The following is a 21,854-nucleotide window of genomic DNA, read 5'->3' on the forward strand; positions in this document are numbered from 1 at the left end:
AAAGAAGGAACTTTGACCATTTGCAACAGCATGGATGGAACTGGAGAGCTTTATGCTAAGTGAAATAAGCCAGTCAGAGAAAGATAAATATCACATGATCTCACTCACCTCTACACTAACAAAAGAGAAATATGCAAATTGACCATACCTTCACAATGCCCACCAGCCAATCAGGAGTGAATATGAAAATTAACCCAACAAAGATAACAGGTTAATTTGCATACACAGGCTCCAAGCGGCCAGGGTGGGACACTTGCGGACTCAGGTGTCCTGCACTGACCCAGCTTCCCTGGGCCTCTGGGCAGCGTGGGAAGGCAGAAAGGTGGCTCCAGCCGGAGCAAAGGTGGTGCCGGCAGCCAGAGGAAGGAAGGCCCATTCTTGCACGAATCTTTGTGCATTGGGCCTCTAGTGTGGGATATAATTATCAACATAATTTGATGAACAAGAATAGATCGATCTAGAGAAAAATGGTAGGGGGGGTGGTGGTGGTTAGAGAGCAACCAAAGGACTTATATGAATGCATATTAGCATAACCAATGGACACAGACACTGGGGTGGTGAGGGCTTGCCCAGGCTGGGAAGGAATGGGGAGGGGATCAATGGGGGAAAAGGAGACATATGTAAAACTTTAAACAATAAATAAAATAAAATAAAAACTCTAGCAAAAAACAAAAACAAAAAGGAAACAGAGTCAGGACAATGTACATCCAAAGAAGCACCAGACTCAGCTGGGGGCCATGGAAGATTCCTGGAGGCGAAAAGGGCTGAGTGGAGGGGGCAAGGGGGAGGGAGGTAGGGAGGTGAGGAGGAGAGCACTCCAGGCAGAGGGGCCGGCGGGATCCGGGCACAGAACAGCTGGATATGGAAGAATGCCAGGCAACTGGGCAAGGCTGTGTCATCAAGTCCACGGGGAGAGAGGCTGCAGGATGGCGGAGGGCCTCCGAGACCATGGGCCGCCACAGAGAGGTTACAGCCAAGGGCTGCAGGGCCGGATCTGGGCCCAGCCTGAGCACCGGCTCCCAGGGAGGTCTGGGGCCTGGCTTCAGCCACCGAGCTCTTGCCTCGCCCTCCACACGCAATTCCCCTGCCGCCCAGGGGGCTGAGTTTCATACCTAGTGCCCCCACCCTCCCCAACAACTCCGACCCACTGCCCACTGCACATAAAACAGACACAACCCGCAGAGGACCAGCCAGAAGGTCAACTGCCTCAGCCCTGAGAGGCTTGGCATGACGGGAAAACAGGCTGGGCCACTCAGTGTCTCCGGGAATCTAAGAATCCGGGAATAGCCAGGCAGTTTAGGAATCTGTGCAGAAGCCAGACCTGGGTCACAAGGCCTAGTGAGCGTGCTTGTCCCTGGGCCAGGGAAGATGCCATAACCGTTCAGGGGTTGAGGACTCCTGCTCCCAGCCATCCAATAATAAAAAGACACGTTTGTTTTCAAACCCCACTGCCCACTTGGATCCAGGACAGGGGCTTTGGGCCTCCTTGCTGGCCTGGAGGACCCCCTGTTTCAGAGTGAGCCCCCCGTCCCCCTCCCGGATACTCACAGAACTGCAGACTGAGGCTCAGGAGGGCCAGCAGCGCAGCGAGCGCCAGCAGCAGCAAGAAGCGATTGCGGAAAAGCATTCTTATTTGTTCTGTCTCCTCCTCATGGCGTCACCTCAAACCGGGAACATGCCCTGTGAATAAAGCAGAGGCAATAAGCCTGTGTTCCGAGCAGGGAAACCAAGTTTGGTGACTGGTGAAAACCATCCGATGAGCCGCGGCCTCGGGCAGGCAGGCGGGCGGGGAGTCCTAGCGGGAGAACAATGGGGAGCTCCGGGTTCCGCCTCTGCCCCCGAATGAGGCCGCCAAGAACGGGCCAGATTAATAGGAGGAAACCGGTTCGTGAATGGTTCGTTCATCTGATATGGACGGGGAATGAGATACTTTACAGCGCGACCTTTCCAAAGAAATCAGTAAAGGAAGTTTATCGAGCACTTATTAGTGCGGTGTGCCAGACAGGGAAGTGTGTCTGGGACCAGCTCACGCTCACCCCATTCTGACCCCCAACTACTCTCTCTCTCTCTCTCTCTCTCATGTTCTTTTTTAAAATATATTTTTATTGATTTCAGAGAGGAAGGGAGAGGGAGAGATAGATAGATACATCAATGATGAGAGAGAATCATTGATCGGTTGCCTCTTGCACACCCCCTACAGGGGATTAAGCCTGCAATCCAGGCATATGCCCTTGACAGGAATTGAACCCAGGACCCTTCAGTTCGCAGGCCAATGCTCTATCCACTGAACCAAACCAGCTAAGGCTGCCTCTGTTTTTTTTAATGAACATTTTGCTAAGATGACTCTGGCCTTCTTTATTTTTAAGATTAACCTGAATGCCAATGACTGCGATGTATGCCACAGTAATGTCTTTAGGGCCGGGGGGGGGGGGGGGGGGGGGGGCACGCGCAAGGGTACCTGGGGACTTGTTCCTATAAGCAGCCCTTTCTGTTAATTGGAGACCTTCCCCTCACTTGACCACTGAGCTATTTCAGCTGCCTCCACAGGTCTCCCTGCAGCCCCACCCGCCTCGGAACTGTGCATAAGGCTCTAAAAAAATGTTGCAAATGGCCTTAAATGACCCTGCTGGGAAGGAAAGGAAAAGGGAATGTTCCCTATAGGCTTTTCCCCATCGCTCTCAGATTCCACGTTCATTTCCTGGTCTCATTTGCATTTGAAGTAGAACGTGAACATCACGCTCTTTAGAAACGGTTCTTCAACCAGAATAAAATTAGAACAGTCATTTCCAACCGGGTTTTGTCAGCAGAATCTTTTCCACCTTCAAACACAACCTCCCTTCAGAGCCCAGACAGACACGGCCGGATAAAAGCTCGCCTGCCGATGCGGTGAGTGTTGTACTGCTTAGTGAATATACGAAAAACCACTAAATTGCACTCCAGGTGACTTGTACGCTATGTGGATTCTAGCTCAGTAAAGCTGTTGTTTTGTTTTGTTTTGTTGTTAAAGCCTAGCTGCTGGGCATGAAGCAGGGGCCAGAGCCCTGGAGTCCCCTGATCCCCACCCCCACATGGGCCCTGCAAAGGAGTTTGAGAAGCTCTCCTTCCAGGGTTATGTCAGAGGACATCTGCTCAGAGACTGACGTAAATACACACGTACCTCACAACGGGGTCTGGACATCTGGCAACCGGCATTTCTGTTAACCAACAGACCCCAATGTTACCCCTTCAAAGGGACACTGCTTCTGTCCCTTGGGTGACTGCCCCCCACGAAGGGTCAGTGCCTCGTGTCCCATGACGTCGGCACTTCTCCTGGGGACACTCCCCTCCGTGCCCTGGGGGGGGGGGGGTCACTTGCTTCAGCCCCTCGGAGAGCAGACAAGCCTCTTGGTCGTGGGAGGTTGGGGCCTGCCTTCTGGTGCTGGGCCGGGTCTGGCCTCTCCACCACTTCCTGCCTCCAGTCACTCGGGGGATTTTTGCCATCACACTTACTGGCAGCTGCGGCTATTGGAACTAGTGAGTCTGCGCCCTTTGGTTTTACCAGACACTCATGGCCTTTGCATACGGGGAGGAACCGCAAGACGGTTCAGAGCCGGCTTCACGTGGGCATCGGGTGGAAACAATTGGTACGTGCTGAGTGCAATCTCAGGCTGACAGCACGGTGCATGCATTGCTGCGCTGACTCCCAATTTGCTCGTGCCTTTCTGGATCAATGGCCTTGTATGGCCTCCTCCCACACCGACCCCAAGCTTAGCATAGGTATTGGCCTTGGCCAGTGGTAGGCAAACTCATCAGTCAACAGAGCCAAATATAACAGCGATTGACGTTTCTTTTGAGAGCCAAATTTTTAAAACTCAGACTCCTTCTAATGCCACTTCTTCAAAATGGACTCGCCCCGGCCGTGGTATTTTGTGGAAGAGCCACACTCAAGGGGCCAAAGAGCCGCCCGTGGCTCTCGAGCCGCAGTTTGCCGACCACGGGCCTTGGCCAATGGGACAACAGCTGGTGAGCAGCAGGCAGAGGCTCGGAGAGTCCTCATGCTTTGGGGCTTGTCCTCCTTTGCTGCTTTTGGAACTCGAAGACCGCCAGGTGAAGACACGGGGCTAGCAGCAGGCACCACACCGTGAGCAAGGCCGTCCCGGATCATCCAGCCCAGCCACGCCACCGGCAGACGGATTCAGGAGGGTCAGCCCAGGCTCAAAGAACCACGTGGCCAACCCGCACAGCCCAAGCAAATATAACGGGTGCTGTTTTAAGCCACTACATTCTTGGAGCTTGGTATAAAACAAAGACACTGATACGATAAAGAGGAAATGCCCAGCACCTTTACTAGGAATTTCTTCTTCTTTTATTGATTTCAGAGAGGAAGGGGGAGGGAGATAGAAACATCAATGATGCGAGAGACTCATTGATTGTCTGCCTCCTGCACGCCCCCTACTGGGGATCGGGCCTGCAACCTAGGCATGTGTCCTTGACTGGAATCGAACCGGGACCCTTCAGTCCGCAGGCTGATGCTCTATCCACTGAGCCAAACCAAGTAGGGCACCAAGAATTTCTAAGCCAGGTTCTAGTTCCCACATCCTCATCTGCAGTCATCGTTTGCAAAGCTCCCTTTTGTCTGCATTCTTCAATATGCGGAGCGCTATTTGGGGGGGGGGGGGGCTATATTTAGTTCTAGACTTAAAATACTGAGGACACGCTGGGTTAACCAGATGGCTGGGATCACGTGACCACCTTACTGCTTTTAGCTCTCAGGCTCCGGACATCTCTGCGTATCTGATGCTTGGCATTTGACGTCACAGGCCTCGATCTGGGAGCACCCACCCTTCCCCTCGATGCTGTCTGGGTTTCTGTGCCCCCCTCCCCTCCTGACTCTCCCGTGGCAGCTGCCAAGTGCGGGGTGATGGTCAGAGTCAACCCCACTGCCTCTGCTTGTGCTAGGGACCAGCTGGCGTGACCACAGCCCTGGGAGTGATGAGCACAGGCTTTCTCCTGGAGCCTATTTCCTCAGGTAACTAGGAGAGAAAGGCCATGCTTTGTCCTTAATTAAAAAAAAAAATTACTATAACGATGACATAATCCAAAATTCACATGGACTGGAAGATGTGTGTGTTTGCAGCTGGAACTAGGACGCCATCCAGTGTGTGTGTGTGTGTGTGTGTGTGTGTGTGTGTGTGTGTGTCTGTGTGAATGTGTGTATGTGTGCGCGCGTGTGTGTGTCTGTGTGTATATGTGTGTGTGTGTGTGTGTCTGTGTGAATATGTGTGTGTGTGTCTGTGTGAATGTGTGTGTGTGTGTCTGTGTGAATGTGTGTGTGTGTCTGTGTGAATGTGTGTGTGTGTGTGTGTGCGTGTGCAAGCACACCCTATCCTTGCTGATGACCAACGTGGGAACCGGGGACACGGTTCTGCCCTGGGGTGTGCCTTCTCGGGGAACAATTCCTTGTGAGAGAGACCGACAGGAGCCCTGACCCGGTGGAAAGGGGACTGGCACCCCGGTGACAATCCCCTGCACGGCCACGTGGTTTCTGGGTGCCCTCCTCACAGCGGACTGGCTTCGCTGCTCAGGCGCTGGGATCCGCTCTCGAACAAAGAGGGGGGCTGAGCGTGTGACAGAGCGGCGGGGGGAGGAACAGCTGTCGTCACTTTGTGGCACTGAGGTGCCGTGCTGTGTGGGCTCCCCAGCTCCGGGGGGATCAGGGGGACCCCGGGACTCCGTACCATCCCCAAAACACAAAGATCTGCCCGTTCCCTGGCTCTGCTGCTTCTGTCCCAGGCTCTTCCTCTTCCAAAGCCTGGCCACGGGCCACGGCCCTGCTCCCCGCCCAGCCCCAGCGGTCAGGGCCGGCAGCCACGTCTGCAGCCGGCTCCTGGCAGGACTTCCCGGGGCTGACCAGCTGTGGGGCCGACATGGCCGCGGCTTCTGCTGCCGGCACAGCCGTGTCCACGCCTGTGGGGCCCCATCCTAAGAAGAGATGATGACCAATTAAAGCCCTAAATCCTGTAGATGGTGTACAGAATTAGGGTTTTAAAGGTGACCATAACTGCTTGTAAGAAGACTGTACATTCAATTATCCCTCATGGGTGTCGTTAAAATGCCATTACCAAGACAGAAAGGTGGCACTGAAGGAAATGCTTTACATGTAGTATACACGTTTGTTTTACTTTTTTTCTCTCTGTCTCTGGCCCAAGCTCAGGCCCCACTCTCCACAGACTCCTTTCTCTTGTTCCATCCCTCGCAAGGAGGCTCATGCTGCCATTCAGGGAGCCACACCATCTGTGGGTCCCTCTGGCCACATTCCTTCCACAGGGGTCTGCACACACACACACACACACACACACACACACACACACACACCTGGGGAGGCTGCAGCTCCTCTGGACTCTCCACCAGACCCGTCCAGTCATGCGAAGTGACAGCCACATCTCCGGGTCCATGGCCTGCTCACTCGCAGCCCAGAGGCTGAAGCCCCTGGGAAGAGGCACTGGCCCCTCAGCCGGCGGAGACGTGGGACTGCTGGCCCCAGCGCCTCTCCGGCCTCAGTGCCTCTCTGGACCCAGCGCCTCTCCTGCTCCAGGGCCTTGCATGCAGAAGGTGCTCTAGACCCACTGTGGCATCACGACCAAACCCAATTCCTCCAAATACTTCCGTGGAAACAACTCTCTTGTGTCCGAGGCTGAACAGACAGCAGTGGCCAGGCATCAGATGTGGCCTGGGCGCGGCCTGAGTCCGATGTGCTGAACCCACGCGGTAAAAGTATCTTAAACCCAGAAGTAAAATCGTTGCTCTGGATTCCTGATGAAACGGCACACAATGAAACAGCCACTGCAACGCAGCGTCACGACCGACTAGAACAGTAAGAGGAAATCTTGTCGAATATAATTTTGAACAAAAGAAGTACTAGTTAATAGGCATTTCCCATTCTATTGTATATGGCAAATAGTATTTCTGAATTAAGAGGGAAAAGGAACCCCTCAGCGGCGTGTGTACAAGCTACCATTCCGCCACAGAGACGTTCACAGCCCGCCCTGGCCCCAGTGTCACCGTGTCAGAGCCACACGTGCCCCGCCTGGTGACGGGGCTCAGGGTCCCCTTTGATATGTACAGACGCCCGGGTTTGAAATGTGACCATGACGGCTGGAAAGAGAAATGTGTATCCAATTATCTCCTCTCGTTTGTGTCGTCAAAATACCGTTACCAAGGGAGAAAGGTGGTGTTAAAGAAAATGCTTTAGATGCATTATATACTTTTATTTTAAATTTTTTTGGTCCTAATCATTTTGGCTTAAGTAAATACTGCATTATATAATTAAAACACACACACACACACACACACACACACACACACACACCCAAACCCAAGTCAATAATTGTGAAATAAATATGAACTTAGCAAAGGTCAACTCTATATCTCAATAGTCCACCCTGTCCAAGGTCACCTCTCAAAATAGAGTTTAACTACAGAATCAAAGGTGCCTGGCTAAGAATAAACCAGCGGTAACGCCTGCTGAAGGACAGATTCCAGAACCTCCTGAAAACCCCGGGCAGGGGCACAGCACCAAGGAGGCACTCACTCACAGCCCAGCTGTTCAAACCCCAGCTCTTGTGCAGGCTCAGCTCTAACCGCGGAAAGCAATTTGTTCATCTGGTCACCCAGCCGGTTCAAAAGAGTGTACTTCCCAAGGGCAGTGTAGGGCAGCATCTCAAGTGCTGAGGACACAGGAAGCAGGACCCTGAGCACAGGCTCTGCTGAAGTGCACAAAAGTATTTAGGGAAAAAGTATAGGGGGGCTAGGAATTGCTTTAAAATATTGGGGTGGGGGGTGTGAAGGAGGAATTAACGAAACGAGATTGGCAAAATGTTGACAACGCTTGAAACTGGGTGAGCATTGAGGGTGTGGCATATGATCTGCTCTGCTTGTGTGTACATTTGAAATGAAAGGTTTTTTTTAAAGATGGAAAAAAGAAAAAGGAAAAAAAAAGGAAGCTCTGATCAGTGGAACAGCGAGTAACTATAAGGAGACCGTTAGGCCATGTGAAACCAGGGGGCATGGGAAGCAGGATCAGGGAGGCTCAGCCGGAGCTCATTCTTGAAGAGCAGATTGGAGCGACTGCATGTGTAATTGCATTTTAGAGAAACAGAAGGAACCAAAGAAACAGCGCTGAGACTGTACTGATGTCCTGGCTGTTGGGGGCGGGGGGAGAGTTTGCCTTGTTTGTGAATGAGAGGAGCCAGAGCAGGGAGGGGGTGAGTTCAGATGCCAACCAACAGCTGCATGTGCATTGAGTCTGCCATGTCAGGGGAGAGATGGCTGCCCAGAGGCCCCTGGGGACTGGACTGAGGAACCCCTCCTTGTCTGGGTCTGCTTCCCCATAGGAGAGGTTTGCCTTTGGCCTGGCACCCACGGGCAGGGGAGCTGCGAAGGTCTCACTCCCCCTGCCCAGGCCAGCACGCACACTGACCCCGAGGAGTGGCACTGCTAAGGGGACCCAACACACCCTTTGGAGTCCCCTCAGGACACAAAGCCACTGACCTCCAGGTCTGAGTGGGGATGGGGGACTGGTCCCAGGATCCATGCCACCAAGCAGTGCCAGCTTGAGAGACAGAACAACCCTGTGGACTGAGCCTCGTTTTGTAGCCAGGGTCCTGTCTCTTCTCGCACCAGCCTCCTTCGGGAATACTGGATGGGAGCAGGCCCAGAGGGCTCCCTGCTCCTGAGCGGGGCAGCACCTTAAAGGACGCCCATTAGCCATGGGGCTCCCCTTGAACTCGAAGCGGACCCTCCCAGGGCTCCCCTCTCACACGTGTCCTTGCTCCTGTGGAACAGCCAGTCTTCTGGGGAATGGCAACAACCGCCTCCCGGCTCCGGGGTGACCACTCGGGGTGGGGAGGACACATTGCTGCGGAGCAGTCCCAAAGCTGGCTCAGGGCAAAGGCAGCATCAGGCCCCATGCTCTTTGGTCCTGCTTTTCAGGGCTCAGTATGATCTGGCCACACCCCACAAATCCCACTCCTTGTCCCAGTCCTTCCCTTACCACGCAGTTAGCACACGGGCTCAGGGGTCAGCTGGCTAGGCCTGAAGCCCATCTCCAAGCCTTACTGAGCCACAGCTTTCTCATCTCTAAAATGGGAACAAGCATAGAGTCCACCTCATAGGCAATGATTGCCGAAACCGGTTTGGCTCAGTGGACAGAGCGTCGGCCTGGGTACTGAAAGGTCCCTGGTTCGATTCCTGTCAAGGGCATGTACCTTGGTTGCGGCACATTCCCAGTAGGGGGTGTGCAGGAGGCAGCCGATTGGTGTTTCTCTCTCATCGATCTCTCTCCCTTCCTCTCTGTAAAAAAAAAAAATCAATAAAATATATATTTTTTAAAAAGTTAGCAATGATTTCTCCTATGGCTTTAATGCCCACCACCCACATGCAAAATACTCAGCTTTCTTGCCCCTGTCTTTACCTCCGATTCGGAAACAAAATGCCTGAGGGACCATGGCAGGCAAAGTCAGACTCTGAGAGGCTATAAACACCACTTGGTTCACGTCCCTTGACAGACCAGAAGGGAGGCCAGGCCAGGTCGGAAGCAGCACCGAGTTCCAGGTGGCCCGGCGAGCCTGGCTCTCGTGGCTCAGACCCCGGCCGCACACCGGAGGGCGGCCCCCGGCCCCCTGTCACGTCATTCCTCCTCACTGTGGAGGACACACGGTCCACCAAGGTCTCTTCTCTCCTTCTTCCTAGCAGAGGCCGCCAGGCTATAGCTGGATACAGGGCCACCCACTCGAGATCGTATTTCCCAGACTCCCTTGCAGCCAGTTAGCTCGACAGGGCAGGAGTCCAGTGGCAAACAAAGGCAGATGGGACACAGGCTGGGGCAGTCATGGCAGGCTGAGCAGCCTAACCACAGAGACCAGCTGCGCAGGAATCACAGAATGCTTTCGGACTCAGAGCAGGAGGAATGTGAAACCAGGGAGGGGCTGCCACAATAAGGTGAACTGACGCGTAGGAACAGGGAAGCTCAGGTCCCTTGCTGGGCCAGGACAATGAAGGGAATCAATCAGGTGGCGACACAGGTGGCTCTAGAGCAGGCTTGTAGCAAATCTACACCCCAAGGCTACAAGGCTTCAAGGGGGGTAACCTGTTATTTGGGCCCCCTCCCTGCTGGAAGTCTGAATCTGCTCGTAATGAATTTTCCACGCTTATGCATGAATCTGGTCCACGGAGCTCATTCTTTGGCGTAGCGAGACAAGACCCCTGGGAAAAACACCGCGGCTCACGGTTCCGGTTGTCACCAGCTGTGTTATATGATCAAGTCCTGACTGAGGAATAGTGACTGGAAGAGGAAGGTCAGAATCCCACTCTGAATCCCTGGTGTGGGACTGGGCCAGCTTTCTGGCAGCACATGAGGGACATCCTATTGGTGACCCCGTGGATGACCCATGTCCTTGACTGCCTACTGTCTCAAATGGTTTGGCGAGAGAACAACCCATCTCACCACCTTCTGAAGTTGATATTTCAACTTAGGTTATAGCAGCCAACCCAACACCCTCCCCAGAACGGGCCTGGGCACTGGGCCTCTCTTGGTCCCCTCCCGGGCCCCTCCTGGGTAGTGAGGAGGAAGCACGTACTGTCCATGGTCACGATGAACTGCCCTAGGTAGGGACCTGGGCCCCTGACCAGGCTGAACGGCACTCTTAGATGTGATATAAGTGAGACATGGTCATGCGACCTTTGTTCTTTTGTGGTTTTATTTTTTTGTTTTATCTTAATTCATGCATCTATGGTGATGGCCTGGCTACAGGGAACAGGAAACACTAGCTAATGTGATGGGACTGGTCATTGTTCTCACACCAGGAGCCACGGTATCAGCGAGAATGGCTCTGGGGTCAGGGAATTCAGTAGCTCAAAGGCACCGTCGGGAAGCCAGGCTCCTTCCATGCCTGGCCTCTGCCATCTTCTGTGTTTGTCCTAGCCCAGTGGGGCTCAGGAGCCGTGGTTTGCCGCTCTGTTGACTAATGAGTTTGCCAACCACTGTCCTCACCCTACGAAGCTACCTTCAAGGATCATGAGACGGTGGCCACACACCCACACTTGGCAAGCTGCAGGTTTCTACTGGAAGCAGGACGGCCTTCCAGAAACTCCCCAGCGGACTTCCCCTCATGTCTTAGGGCCAGCCCTGGGTCATGGGCTCATGCCCACACCAATAGCTGGCCCCGGGGACCAGCCATGACCATCGGAATTCACCTGGCAGAGGCTCACAGGAGAGAGAGGGTGGAGGCCTGGGCGGAATGGGAGCTCTGCTGGGAACCAGGGAACGAGGGGGCATCTGTAGAAGACGTGACAACACACACACACAATTATTCTGGAAACTCACCCTCAAACCCAGCCTGCTGGTGACGGTCCCAGTACTTTCCAGACCAAAGCGCATACAGTCATAATTATATGTTTAAGAGGCATCCGTGCCGGTTTGCTCAGGCAGAACGCCGCGGTGACAAACAGCAGAGCAGCCTCCATCAGCCTGTGGATGGTACACATCCCGCCAACAAGGCCTTTGATCCCTGGCTGACAGGTGTCTAAATGGGCAGTATGAATTATGTACCAGCCGTTTCTCTCCAGAAAGGAGTGGAGGCAGATCATCTGCAGGCTTAGATTTTTTTTTCTTCAGATCTCTGAAACATTCACGTTTCTTCCCTTCATGTGTGAACACACCTTCCTACCGCTCTCTCCTTTGAGTCCCCCCCGCACCCCTCAGTTCAAGGTGGCTGAGCATTTCTTAGCACCAGACCAGACTGAAGTAACTAATTCATCAAGCCAGGATTTCCACGTTTATGTACTTCAGTGTCCCCCCCCCCCCCCCCCCGCCCTCCCCACCCTGATATTTTGGGAAAAACTGTGTTCCATCCAACTTTGCTGCTTTGTTCTTCCTTAAGTTTGAGGAATAGCTACATAGGAAACCGACATTCTTATTTTATTTTTTAAATAAAAAATTTAGAGAGGAAGAGAGAGGGATAGAGAGTTAGAAACATTGATGAGAGAGAACCATCGATCAGCTGCCTCCTGCACACCCCCTGCTGGGGATGTGCCTGCAACCAAGGTACATGCCCTTGACTGGAATCGAACCTGGGAACTTTCAGTCTGCAGACTGACGCTCTATCCACTGAGCCAAACCGGGTTCAGCCCGACATTCTTACTTTAATAGGCCGAGGACCACTCTGAGTACGTCAACAAGGAAAAAAGAAGAACACGCTGTTGGCAGGATTTTCTCACCACAAAGCCACTTTAAGAACATGGCTGATTCTCCTTATGTTGCCAGCCAGCTGTATCAGAATGTGCAGGAAGACACACAAGGGTTAAATAAATAGGCAGGGCCGTAAAACTACAAGTACAAGTGGCGTACGCTGAAGGTGCCCCGGTGAAAGCCGAGTCTTGAAAGGCAGGAACAGAGCGCTCACGCAGCAGGGCCTGGGAGCCACAGCTGTGCAATGAGAGCCGGGATGCCTGAGAGGCCGGGCTGCCGAGCCACTCTGAAAGTGGCACGTCCTGTGTCCACAGCCCCACACAGAAACGGGGTTCTGCTCCGGTGGACGCCTGATCGGGAGCGCTCGTGCACGCCACAGATCAAGGCACTGCGCCCGACCTTCCTCAGGCTGGGAGCACACTCAGCGACAGAGCTGTGACAGAGCCCTGTGTGCCCTGCCAGCCCGTTCCAGGGCCTGATCATGACAAAGCAAGGGCTCCAGGGTGTCTAGGGACAGTGATCAAGGCTAGTGCCCGTGGGCAGGCGCTCCATGCCCTTACAGTATCTCTTAGCGAACGGCTGGATGCTTCGGTGGGAGGCTGGCGGCATCGGGGGCAGTACAGAAGGCACCCTCCTGCCCAGAGAGGTCGTGTGGGCAGCTGCTGGCTGGGGGCGCTCCGGGGAGCCGCCATGGGTGACCTCTTGGAGCCCTCCATGTGCTGAGACCCAAGGATTCTCTGATTCAGACACCAGAACAAGCTTCTAAAGCCTGTTCCCCTGCCGTTGCACTTATGAAAAGACAGGCAGAACAAAGAGAGCTAGGAGTGATGTCACAGAGGAATCACAGACGTTTAGCTCAGGGGGAGGAATGCAAATTACTATCTAGCTACCGCTCCCTTACAGTAAAACGGGGAAGAACACTGTTATAAGCTCCAAAACTCTGATTTAGCTTAGGTTAAAGCTGTAATGAAACAGGAGCCTCAAAATCAGTGGTTCTCCACCGAAACTGGTTTGGCTCAGTGGTAGAGCGTTGGTCTGCGGACTGAAAGGTCCCAGGTTCGATTCTGGTCAGGGGCATGTACGTTGGTTGTGGGCACATCCCCGGTAGGGGGTGTGCAAGAGGCAGCTGGTCGATGTTTCTCTCATCGACGTTTCTAGCTCTCTATCTCTTTCCCTTCCTCTCTGTAAAAAATCAACAAAAATATTAAAGAAAATTTTCAAAAAAAAAAAAAAATCAGTGGTTCTTGTCATACACAGTGGCGGAAAAAAAAGAAAGCTTTTCTTCTAAGATGGGGAGCAAGGCAAGGAGGCCCACTCTCACCACTTTTATTCAACCCTAGTGTCCCGGTGCATGGATTCGTGCACACTGAAAGGAAATTAATGAGAAGAAATATTTTAATATTGCTATTTTCCCTTTACAACAGAAGTGTCAACTAAATTCACAATCAACAACAGATTGAAACACATGCGTGAGGTTGGCACCAGCAAGAGCTTTATAGGTATCATGCATGCATGAGTCAACTTAGCCTTTTAAACAGAGAGAATAAACTTGCTTAATTAGGCCTGCTTTCTGATGTAGCTAAACTTTTTCCAGCCCAGTGAAGCACCCCAACTTCTCTTTCAGGTAATTGTGAGCAACACGGCAGTAAATATCAACCAAAGCAGATTATTATTGTAGATCATGCAGAGAGAATAAAGGGCAAAATACTTAACTGCAGCTGTGTTTGACTATATTCTGAGCAGTGAGAGAACCTGATGTCATTTTTAAGTCCCACCATTTCTTTCTTCTTTGCAGTGGGGTCAAGTTTCTAAATTTCTAAATCTCTGTTTTCTGGCTGATGAAAAGAAAATAGGATTCTACCAAGGCTCCTACCTACCTACTCCAGGACTTCTGTGAGGATCAAATGAGAGGAGGCACGGGAAGACCCTTCACAGACATTTGGTTAAACTGTAAAATGTTTGCACCTGGCTGTAAAGCAAGTCAGGTTCCTGGGCTGAAGAAACTCCAAGGATGCTAGTGGCTAGGGAAAGGAAGCTGGGTGTTGTTATGTGATGTCATTACCCAGTGCCCACAGCGACCGTTTCCAGGCTGGGCTGCACTACGGGCCACATTTGTCCCAGGGAGTCTTGGCAGCACTGGCTGGGATTTGGGGAGGTGTCGCTCCAGGGTGGTGGCGGGGCCCGTGTCCCACTTGGGGGAAGCTGAGTGTTGGTTTGTCAGTGCCAGGTCCGTGGTGCCATTTATTTTTAAATGGCCAGTGTGCATCATGGCAGCTCCTGTGTTGGGCATCTGCTACCCTGGTGGTCAGTGCATGTCACAGCTACCAGTTGGATGGACAGACACTTAGCCTTTTATATATATATTACAGAAAGTACTAGCCAGAGCTATTAGGCAAGATGAAGAAATACAATAAAAGGTATCCAAATCAGAATGGAAGAAGTAAAAAGGTCTCTACTTGCAGATGACATGCTATATACAGAAAACCTTAAAAACTCCACACACACACACACACACACACACACACACACAAAACAAACAAACAAACAAAAAAAACCCCACAAAACCTATTAAAATAAACAAATTCAGTAAAGTTAGAAGACAAAAATCAATTGTATTTTTATACACATTTCTAACATGAACTATCTGAAGAGAAATTAAAACAATCCCATGCCTGGCCGACATGGCTCAGTGGTTGAACATCGACCTATGAACCAGGTAATGGGTCGATTCCCTGTCATGGCACATGCCTGGGTTACGGGTTTGATCCCCAGTAGGAGGTGTGTAGGAGGCAGCTGATCAATGATTCTCTCTCATCATTGATGTTTCTCTCTCTCTCTCCCTCTCCCTTCCTCTCTAAAATAAAAATGTATTTTTTTTAAAAAAGAAAGTAAACAATCCCATTTATAATAGCATCAAAAAGAATAAAATACTTGGGAATAAATTTAACTAAAGAGTTGAAAGATCTATACACTGAAAACTATATGACACTTATGAAAGAAATCAAAGACACAGATAAATGAAAAGATGCTCTTTGCTTACGATTTGGAAAAATTAATAAATGTCCATTCTAACCAAAGTAAAGTAGTTCTATCAAAATTCCAATGGCATTTTTCATTGTAATAATAAAAAAAAAAAGGTATCCTAAAATTTGTATGGAACCACAATAGCCAAAGCAATTTTGAGAAAGAATAAACCCAGAGGCATCATGCTTCCTGATTTCAAAGTGTATTACAAAGCAAAAATCAAAACAGTATGGCATTGGCATAAAAACAGACACATAGTTCAATGGAACAGAATAGAGAACCCAGATTAAAAAACAAACAAACACTCATGTGTGGTCAATTAACTTACGACAAAGGAGCCAGAAATGTATAATGGAGAAAAAACAGTCTCTTCAATAAATGGTTTTGGGAAAACTGGACAACCACACTCAAAAGAATGAAATTGGGCCCTTATCCTGCACCATAAACAAACTTAACTGCAAATGGATCAAAGACTTAAATGTAAGACATGAAACCATAAAACTCCTGGAAGAAAACATAGAGGTCAGCTCCTTGACATGGGTCTTGTCAATGATTTTTTTGAATTTGACACTTAAAGCAAAAAGAAACAAGTGTGACTACAGAGCTTCTACACAGCAAAAGAAATAATCAACAAAATGAAAAGGCAACCTATGGTATGTGACAAAATATTTGCAAATCATATGTTGGATAAGGGGTCGATGTCCAAAATATATAAATAACATATACTATTCACCCACTCTGTGCGGTTCAGTGGTTAAGCATTAACCTATGAACCAGGAGGTCATGGTTCAATTCCCATCAGGGCACATGTCTGATTGTGGGCTCGATCCCCAAAGGGGCATGCAGAGGCAGCCAATCAATGATCTTTCTCATCATTGATGTTTCTATCTCTCTCTCTTCCTTCCTCTCTGAAATAAATAAAAAATATTTTTTAAAAACTTATACTACTCAACAGCCACCCAAAATAACAACAACACTCTGATTAAAAATGGGCAGAAGAACTGAATAGACATATAAATACAAAGACGGCATAAAAATGGCCAACAGGTACATGAAAAGATGCTCAACATCAGGAATCATCTGAGAAATGCAAATCAAAACCACAACGAGATACCACCTCATACCTATTAGAATGACCATCATAAACAGCAACAAGAGATAGCTAGTGTTGGTGAGGATGTGGAGAAAAGGGAACCTTTGTGCAACTCCTGGTGGGAATGTAAATTGATGCAGCCACTATGGAAAACAGTACGGAGATTCCTAAAAAACATAAAAACAGAAATACCCTATGGTCCAGCAATTCCACTTCTGGGTACAGATCTAAAGGAACCAAAATTACTATCTTGAAGAGATATCTGTACCCCATGTTCACTGCAGTATTACTTTCAGGAATAATCACTCATCCCCATCCTGATACCATTGTTTTGGAACCAAACTGGACTGTTTTTATAAAGAAAAAATAACCTATTATGTTAAGCCACTGAAATTTGGGGATTTATTTGTTATAGCAGCTTAACATCAATACTAATACTTATCCATATATAGGCTTTTGATAAAGATTAAATATTTTGTTATAAATTGTTATTTTATTATACCTGAATCATAATAGCACAGTAACAGTTGATTCCTTCCCACTCATGGGTCTTCCAATCGAGTGAAAACACATCAATAAAATCGATTTTGTTGCTTTGGAGTAACAGCTTTCTTGGACAGATTTAAATGTCGAGATTGAGGCTACCCCTTTAGGCTTATTATCAGACAACGTTTGGGAAGAGTTCTGATCATTTACATCTTTAAATCACTGTGGTCTGGGCTGTGATGCTTACCTTGAAACCTAACTTGAAACTGAGATAGGTAGAGATCCTGAAACTAAGAGAGCCTGAAACTACTCTGCGGATGGTGGGCCATTTCGAGTTTTCCAGAGCAAGTCACACTGACCTGTAAATTACTTGGGGTTCTAAAAAAAAGTCAACAGAACTTAATGAGAAGCGTAGGGGACTAGGGGACGGTGGCGGGGTGGGGGGAAGGAGAGAAGCTGTTGACGCAAGTGATTTTGAGAATGCAAAGCACTGGGGTGGGTGGTCATGATCGTTGTTGACACACCGTTTCCACAAACCTAAGCAAAATGAGCAAATACGTATTCTGCATCACCACCACAAATTCTAGTTTCTAAACTGTGTTTCTGAGGATGTGTGCTAAGTAGGGTAAAGAGTTATCCTGCAATATTTAGAGCACATGTGTCAAACACAAGGCCCGCGGGCCAAATCCAGCCCGCCAGGCCTTGCAATGTGGCCCGCACCGCGCTGTCATCACTGCACTCCGCTGTCAGTTTATGACATTGTCAGTTTATGACTGTTCAGTAAACCATTCGGCCCGCGATTTAGGCTGGATTTTAGATTTTGGCCCCTTCTCTGATTGAGTTCGACACCCCTAATTTAGAGGGTGTGCTGTTTAAACAATCATCTTCCCAGCGCTGTTACGGTGTTAGCTGGGCACTACTCATTGTCAGCTATTGCATTATTAGTTGGGTGTTACAGGACATCATGCCATAGATTGTGTCTAAAACAGTCTGGGCCCAGTCCACTCCAGACCAGGAAGAGAGTGGTAAAATGCTGGTTGTTTGAAGCCACCAGGTCTGGGAAGACTTGTTATGCAGCAATAGTGAGTTCCATGATGCGGGGACTTCGTCAGTCTTGCTTCTACTCTTGTATCCCCAGTGCCTGGCCCAGAGCAGATACTCAGTCAGTATTTGTTGGATGAATGAATAGAATAGATGAATGAATAGAGGAGAGGCTCACTCCAGTCAACAGCAGTCCATCTTCTTTGCCTTCCCCCAGCTAACATGCTACCGTGTTTCCCCGAAAATAAGACATCCTCCGAAAATAAGACCTAGCGCATGGAAAAATAAGACATCCCCTGAAAATAAGATCTAGCGCATCTTTGGGAGCAAAAATTAATATAAGACACTGTCTTATTTTCGGGGAAACGGGGTACTTCTCCTCTGAGCCTCCACCTTTCCCGCCTTGCCGACTCCTGATCAGCCCTTGACCTCAGCTCAAAGACCACTTTCTCCGGGAACCTGCCCTTGAACTCCCCGGTCTAGATCAGCATCCTGCCTGACCCTCTCAAGTCACCTTGTATTTCTGCTTCATGACACTTCCCAGGACTATCATCACACGAGCAAATAATCACGTTGACATTCTCGGCTGGCTGCCTCCTGCCATTAAATCATAAACCCCCTGACAGCGGTGATGATGTCAGCCTGGTCACGGGCCTATCTCCAGGGCTGGACAAAGCCCACACTGGGCTGGCTGGCCACGTCAGAACATTTCTGGAGACCAGCAACAAAAGCTCAGCTGTTTTTACTCACAACAATGCTGACCCCAGATGTGTGGGTTTCCTCTGTCTCACAACAACTGATTTTCCAATTTTCTGGGTGCCGGCTGGGTGCCCTCCAATTCAACTCAATTCTGACCCTGACTACCCCAACTGGACTCCACGGGTTGAAGGGCACAGTCCCAAAGACAGCCCCCATGTCACGTGCCAGTTGCAAGTATGGGATCCTCGGGTTTCCCATTTCTGTCAACGTGGCTACAAAGTCGGGGGGGGGGGGGGGCGCAATTTCCCAAAACCCCCACCCCTTTCAGGTCCAATCATTTGCTAGGACAGCTCACAAAGCTCTGAGAGACACTTGACTTACTGTTGCTGTAGATTTATTATAAAGATACAACTCAGGAACCGCCCGATGGGAGAAATGCACAGAGCAAGGTGTGGGGCAAGGCAGAGCGTCCATGCCCTCTCTCCTGGCACCTCAATGCTCACGGCCCCAGGAGCTCTCTACACCTGCTGCTTAGAGGTTTCCACAGAGGGTTCCCCACGTGGGCACCAAGGATCCAATCACTGGTCACTGGTGACTGAACTCAACCTCCAGACCCTCTGACCTCCCTGAGTTTTTCTGGCAACCAGCCCCGATCCTAAAGCTGTTTGGGGGCTCCCAGCCTGCAGTCATCATCTCATTGGCATATAAAAGGCACGCTCAGGACTCTGGCGATTGCAAGGGTTTTAGGAGCTGTGTGCCAGGGACAAAAACCATTATTTCATATGATGCCACAACAGCCAATTCCATTACCAGAAGGTGCTAATTCTTAGGATTCTCATTAATGTTGAGCTAGAAATCGTCTCTAACTGCTTGCCCATCCCCTCCCAGGCTTTTCGAACCTACGCCCAGGGCATCCTCACCACACAGAACCCAACAGGGTGCGTGTCTTCTTCAGGCTTACACCACAGTCAGAGTGAGAGCTAGAATGTGAAGCCAGCTCTTCTGACTTGCCAGTTCAAGACTGCTTCCCTTACACCACACTGCCTCCTGGGTATTTTTGTGGTAGGCAGTTGGACAGACATGAGCAGAGCAGAAATGATTGGCCGGGTACAGAAGGTCATCAGGGTGGAAAGTTCCAGGTGCGTAGCAATGGGCAAGACTGGGAAAACCAGGACCGCGCCTCCAGAGTAACCTTTCCTCCCCTAGCATATCATTGGTCATGTGGCTTGGACCCTCCCCTGACCTTTCTCCCCTGGCATGTAGCTAGTCATGGGGTAGACGCCAGAGGAGGAAGAACAAGGGGCCTAAGAGTGGCCTCTTTCGACTCCCATGCAGGCCCTTGCATGTCCATTCCCTTAAGCATTCACCCCTAGGAATAACATCTAGGCCTCGGCTGTATTGTTGTTGTTGTTTTTTTTTTTACAGAGAGGAAGGGAGAGAGATAGAGAGCTAGAAACATCGATGAGAGAGAGAGTCATCGATCAGCTGCCTCTTTGTGCCCACAACCAATGTACATGCCCTTAACAGGAATCGAACCTGGGGCCTTTCAGTCTGCAGGCCAATGCTCTATATCCACTGAGCCAAACCGGTTTTGGCTGGTGAACAAATTCTTGCTGAGCTACCGAGAAGCAGCGGGACACCGAGAGGGATCTAAGAACAGACTCTGCCAGGTCGCTCCCTGTTGGCCACTCTTAGTTCATATTATGCTAAGGTGACAGCTAGTTCCCTTGCTTCAAAACAGGTTTTTCCATCTGAGTTCCTTTAGGCAGGTAAGGGGGGAAGCTCTCCGTTACGTTTCTTAGACTTTGTCTTGAGCTGGAAATAACCTGCATGCGAGGGTGGCAGATTCTGGGAGACTCGTTCTTAGCCTGCACAGTGTCTTAAAAGTAACCAACTTAAGAGAGTCAAATTCCCAAAAAAGGTAAATCTGTGGTTGGCAAACTGAACAGAGCCGCAGTTACTTAATCATTATTCACCTTACTGACTACAGACACGTCTTCCCACGGGCCCTAGGAAACGGGAGGCTGTGCTGCAAGAAGAAAGCCAGAGCGGGAGGGAGATAAGAGACGCTTTGGGGCCAGATGGGTCCATTGCACAGAAAAGAACGTACATTTTGAGAACAGACCGAGAGGCCAGGACGTGCTTTGATACGGTTGCTGTGCCTGGACGCTGGCCCTCTCTGGGAGTTTGCCTCAGGGATACTGACCATTCCTGAGCCGGTTTTAACACCACTGAAAATTAACTACTACCTTGCTATTGGGCTTCAAGATCCTGGAAAGAGACACATGGACCACAGACCCTGCAACTATTCTACCCCCTTCCCCCCGTTCCCTTTTCCCTTTGCATAGAGCCTCTCTCTCTCTTCCTTTTCCCTATATGACTGCCAGCTAGTAGGAGGGGCAGAGCAGATTTCCGTGGGTGACCTGCTGTTCTCCCATACTGCCGGCATTACCGGAATAAATGCTCACATACGATTCAACCCTGTCTCTGCTTAAGGCAGCCCGGACTCATTAGTTGTCTGGTTTCACTCCACCTCAGGGTTAACTAAGATAGAATTCATGAAAAAGTGGTGGTCTCATTAAAACAATAAACACACAAGAATTCACATTCTGGTCGAAACCGGTTTGACTTAGTAGATAGAGCGTCGGTCTGCGGACCGAAATGTACCAGGTTCAATTCCGGTCAAGGGCATGTACATTGGTTGCGGGTACATCCCCAGTAGGGGGTGTGCAAGACGCAGCTGGTCAATGTTTCTAGCTCTCTATTCCTCTGCCTTCCTCGCTGTAAAAAATCAATAAAATATATATTTTTTTTAAAAAAAGGAATTCACATTCTGGGTATCCTCAAAATATGCCTACTCATATGTACAAAGAAGAAATGGGACTAATTATAAAAATGTTCATCCATAGGGTAATGGTTGAAAAATTAAAGTTTGTCCATACACTGAAACAGGATTCAGCCGTAAAAAGAAAGAGGTGGACTTAGGAGAGCAGGTGGACAAACCTTGGTGAAGATACTACCAAGTTAAACATACATGAAGAGAAGAAACCTAAGTGTCCATTGTTAAACAAATGAAGAAAGATGTGCTGCATAGATACAATGGAATATTACTCAGCCATAAAAAGAATAAAATCTTACCATTTGCGACAATACGGATGGGCCTAGAGGGTATTGTGCTAAGTGAAATAAGTCAGATGAGAAAGACAAACACCATATGATTTCACTTACACGTGGAACCTAAAAAACAAACAAACAAACAAGCAGCACAAAAACAAACTCATAGAG

General features: G+C 49.8%; 1 protein-coding gene across 2 annotated transcripts in view; it reads right to left on the reverse strand.

Moving 5' to 3' along the window:
• PXYLP1 (2-phosphoxylose phosphatase 1) overlaps nucleotides 1–21,854 on the reverse strand; it is a 63,961-nt gene that overhangs the window by 24,927 nt on the left and 17,180 nt on the right. Inside the window, exon 2 of one of the 2 annotated variants that reach the window (XM_084901787.1) lies at nucleotides 1,549–1,680. The exons of the other annotated variant lie outside the window; for it this stretch is intronic. Within the exon in view, the coding sequence (XP_084757913.1) occupies nucleotides 1,549–1,627 (79 nt within the window). The 5' untranslated portion in view covers nucleotides 1,628–1,680. The remainder of the gene's footprint in view (nucleotides 1–1,548; nucleotides 1,681–21,854) is intronic. 2 annotated transcript variants of the gene reach the window in all.

This window comes from Pipistrellus hanaki (genome assembly GCF_964339955.1).
Source record: "Pipistrellus hanaki genome assembly, chromosome: 13".
NCBI classification, from domain to species: Eukaryota; Metazoa; Chordata; class Mammalia; order Chiroptera; family Vespertilionidae; genus Pipistrellus; species Pipistrellus hanaki.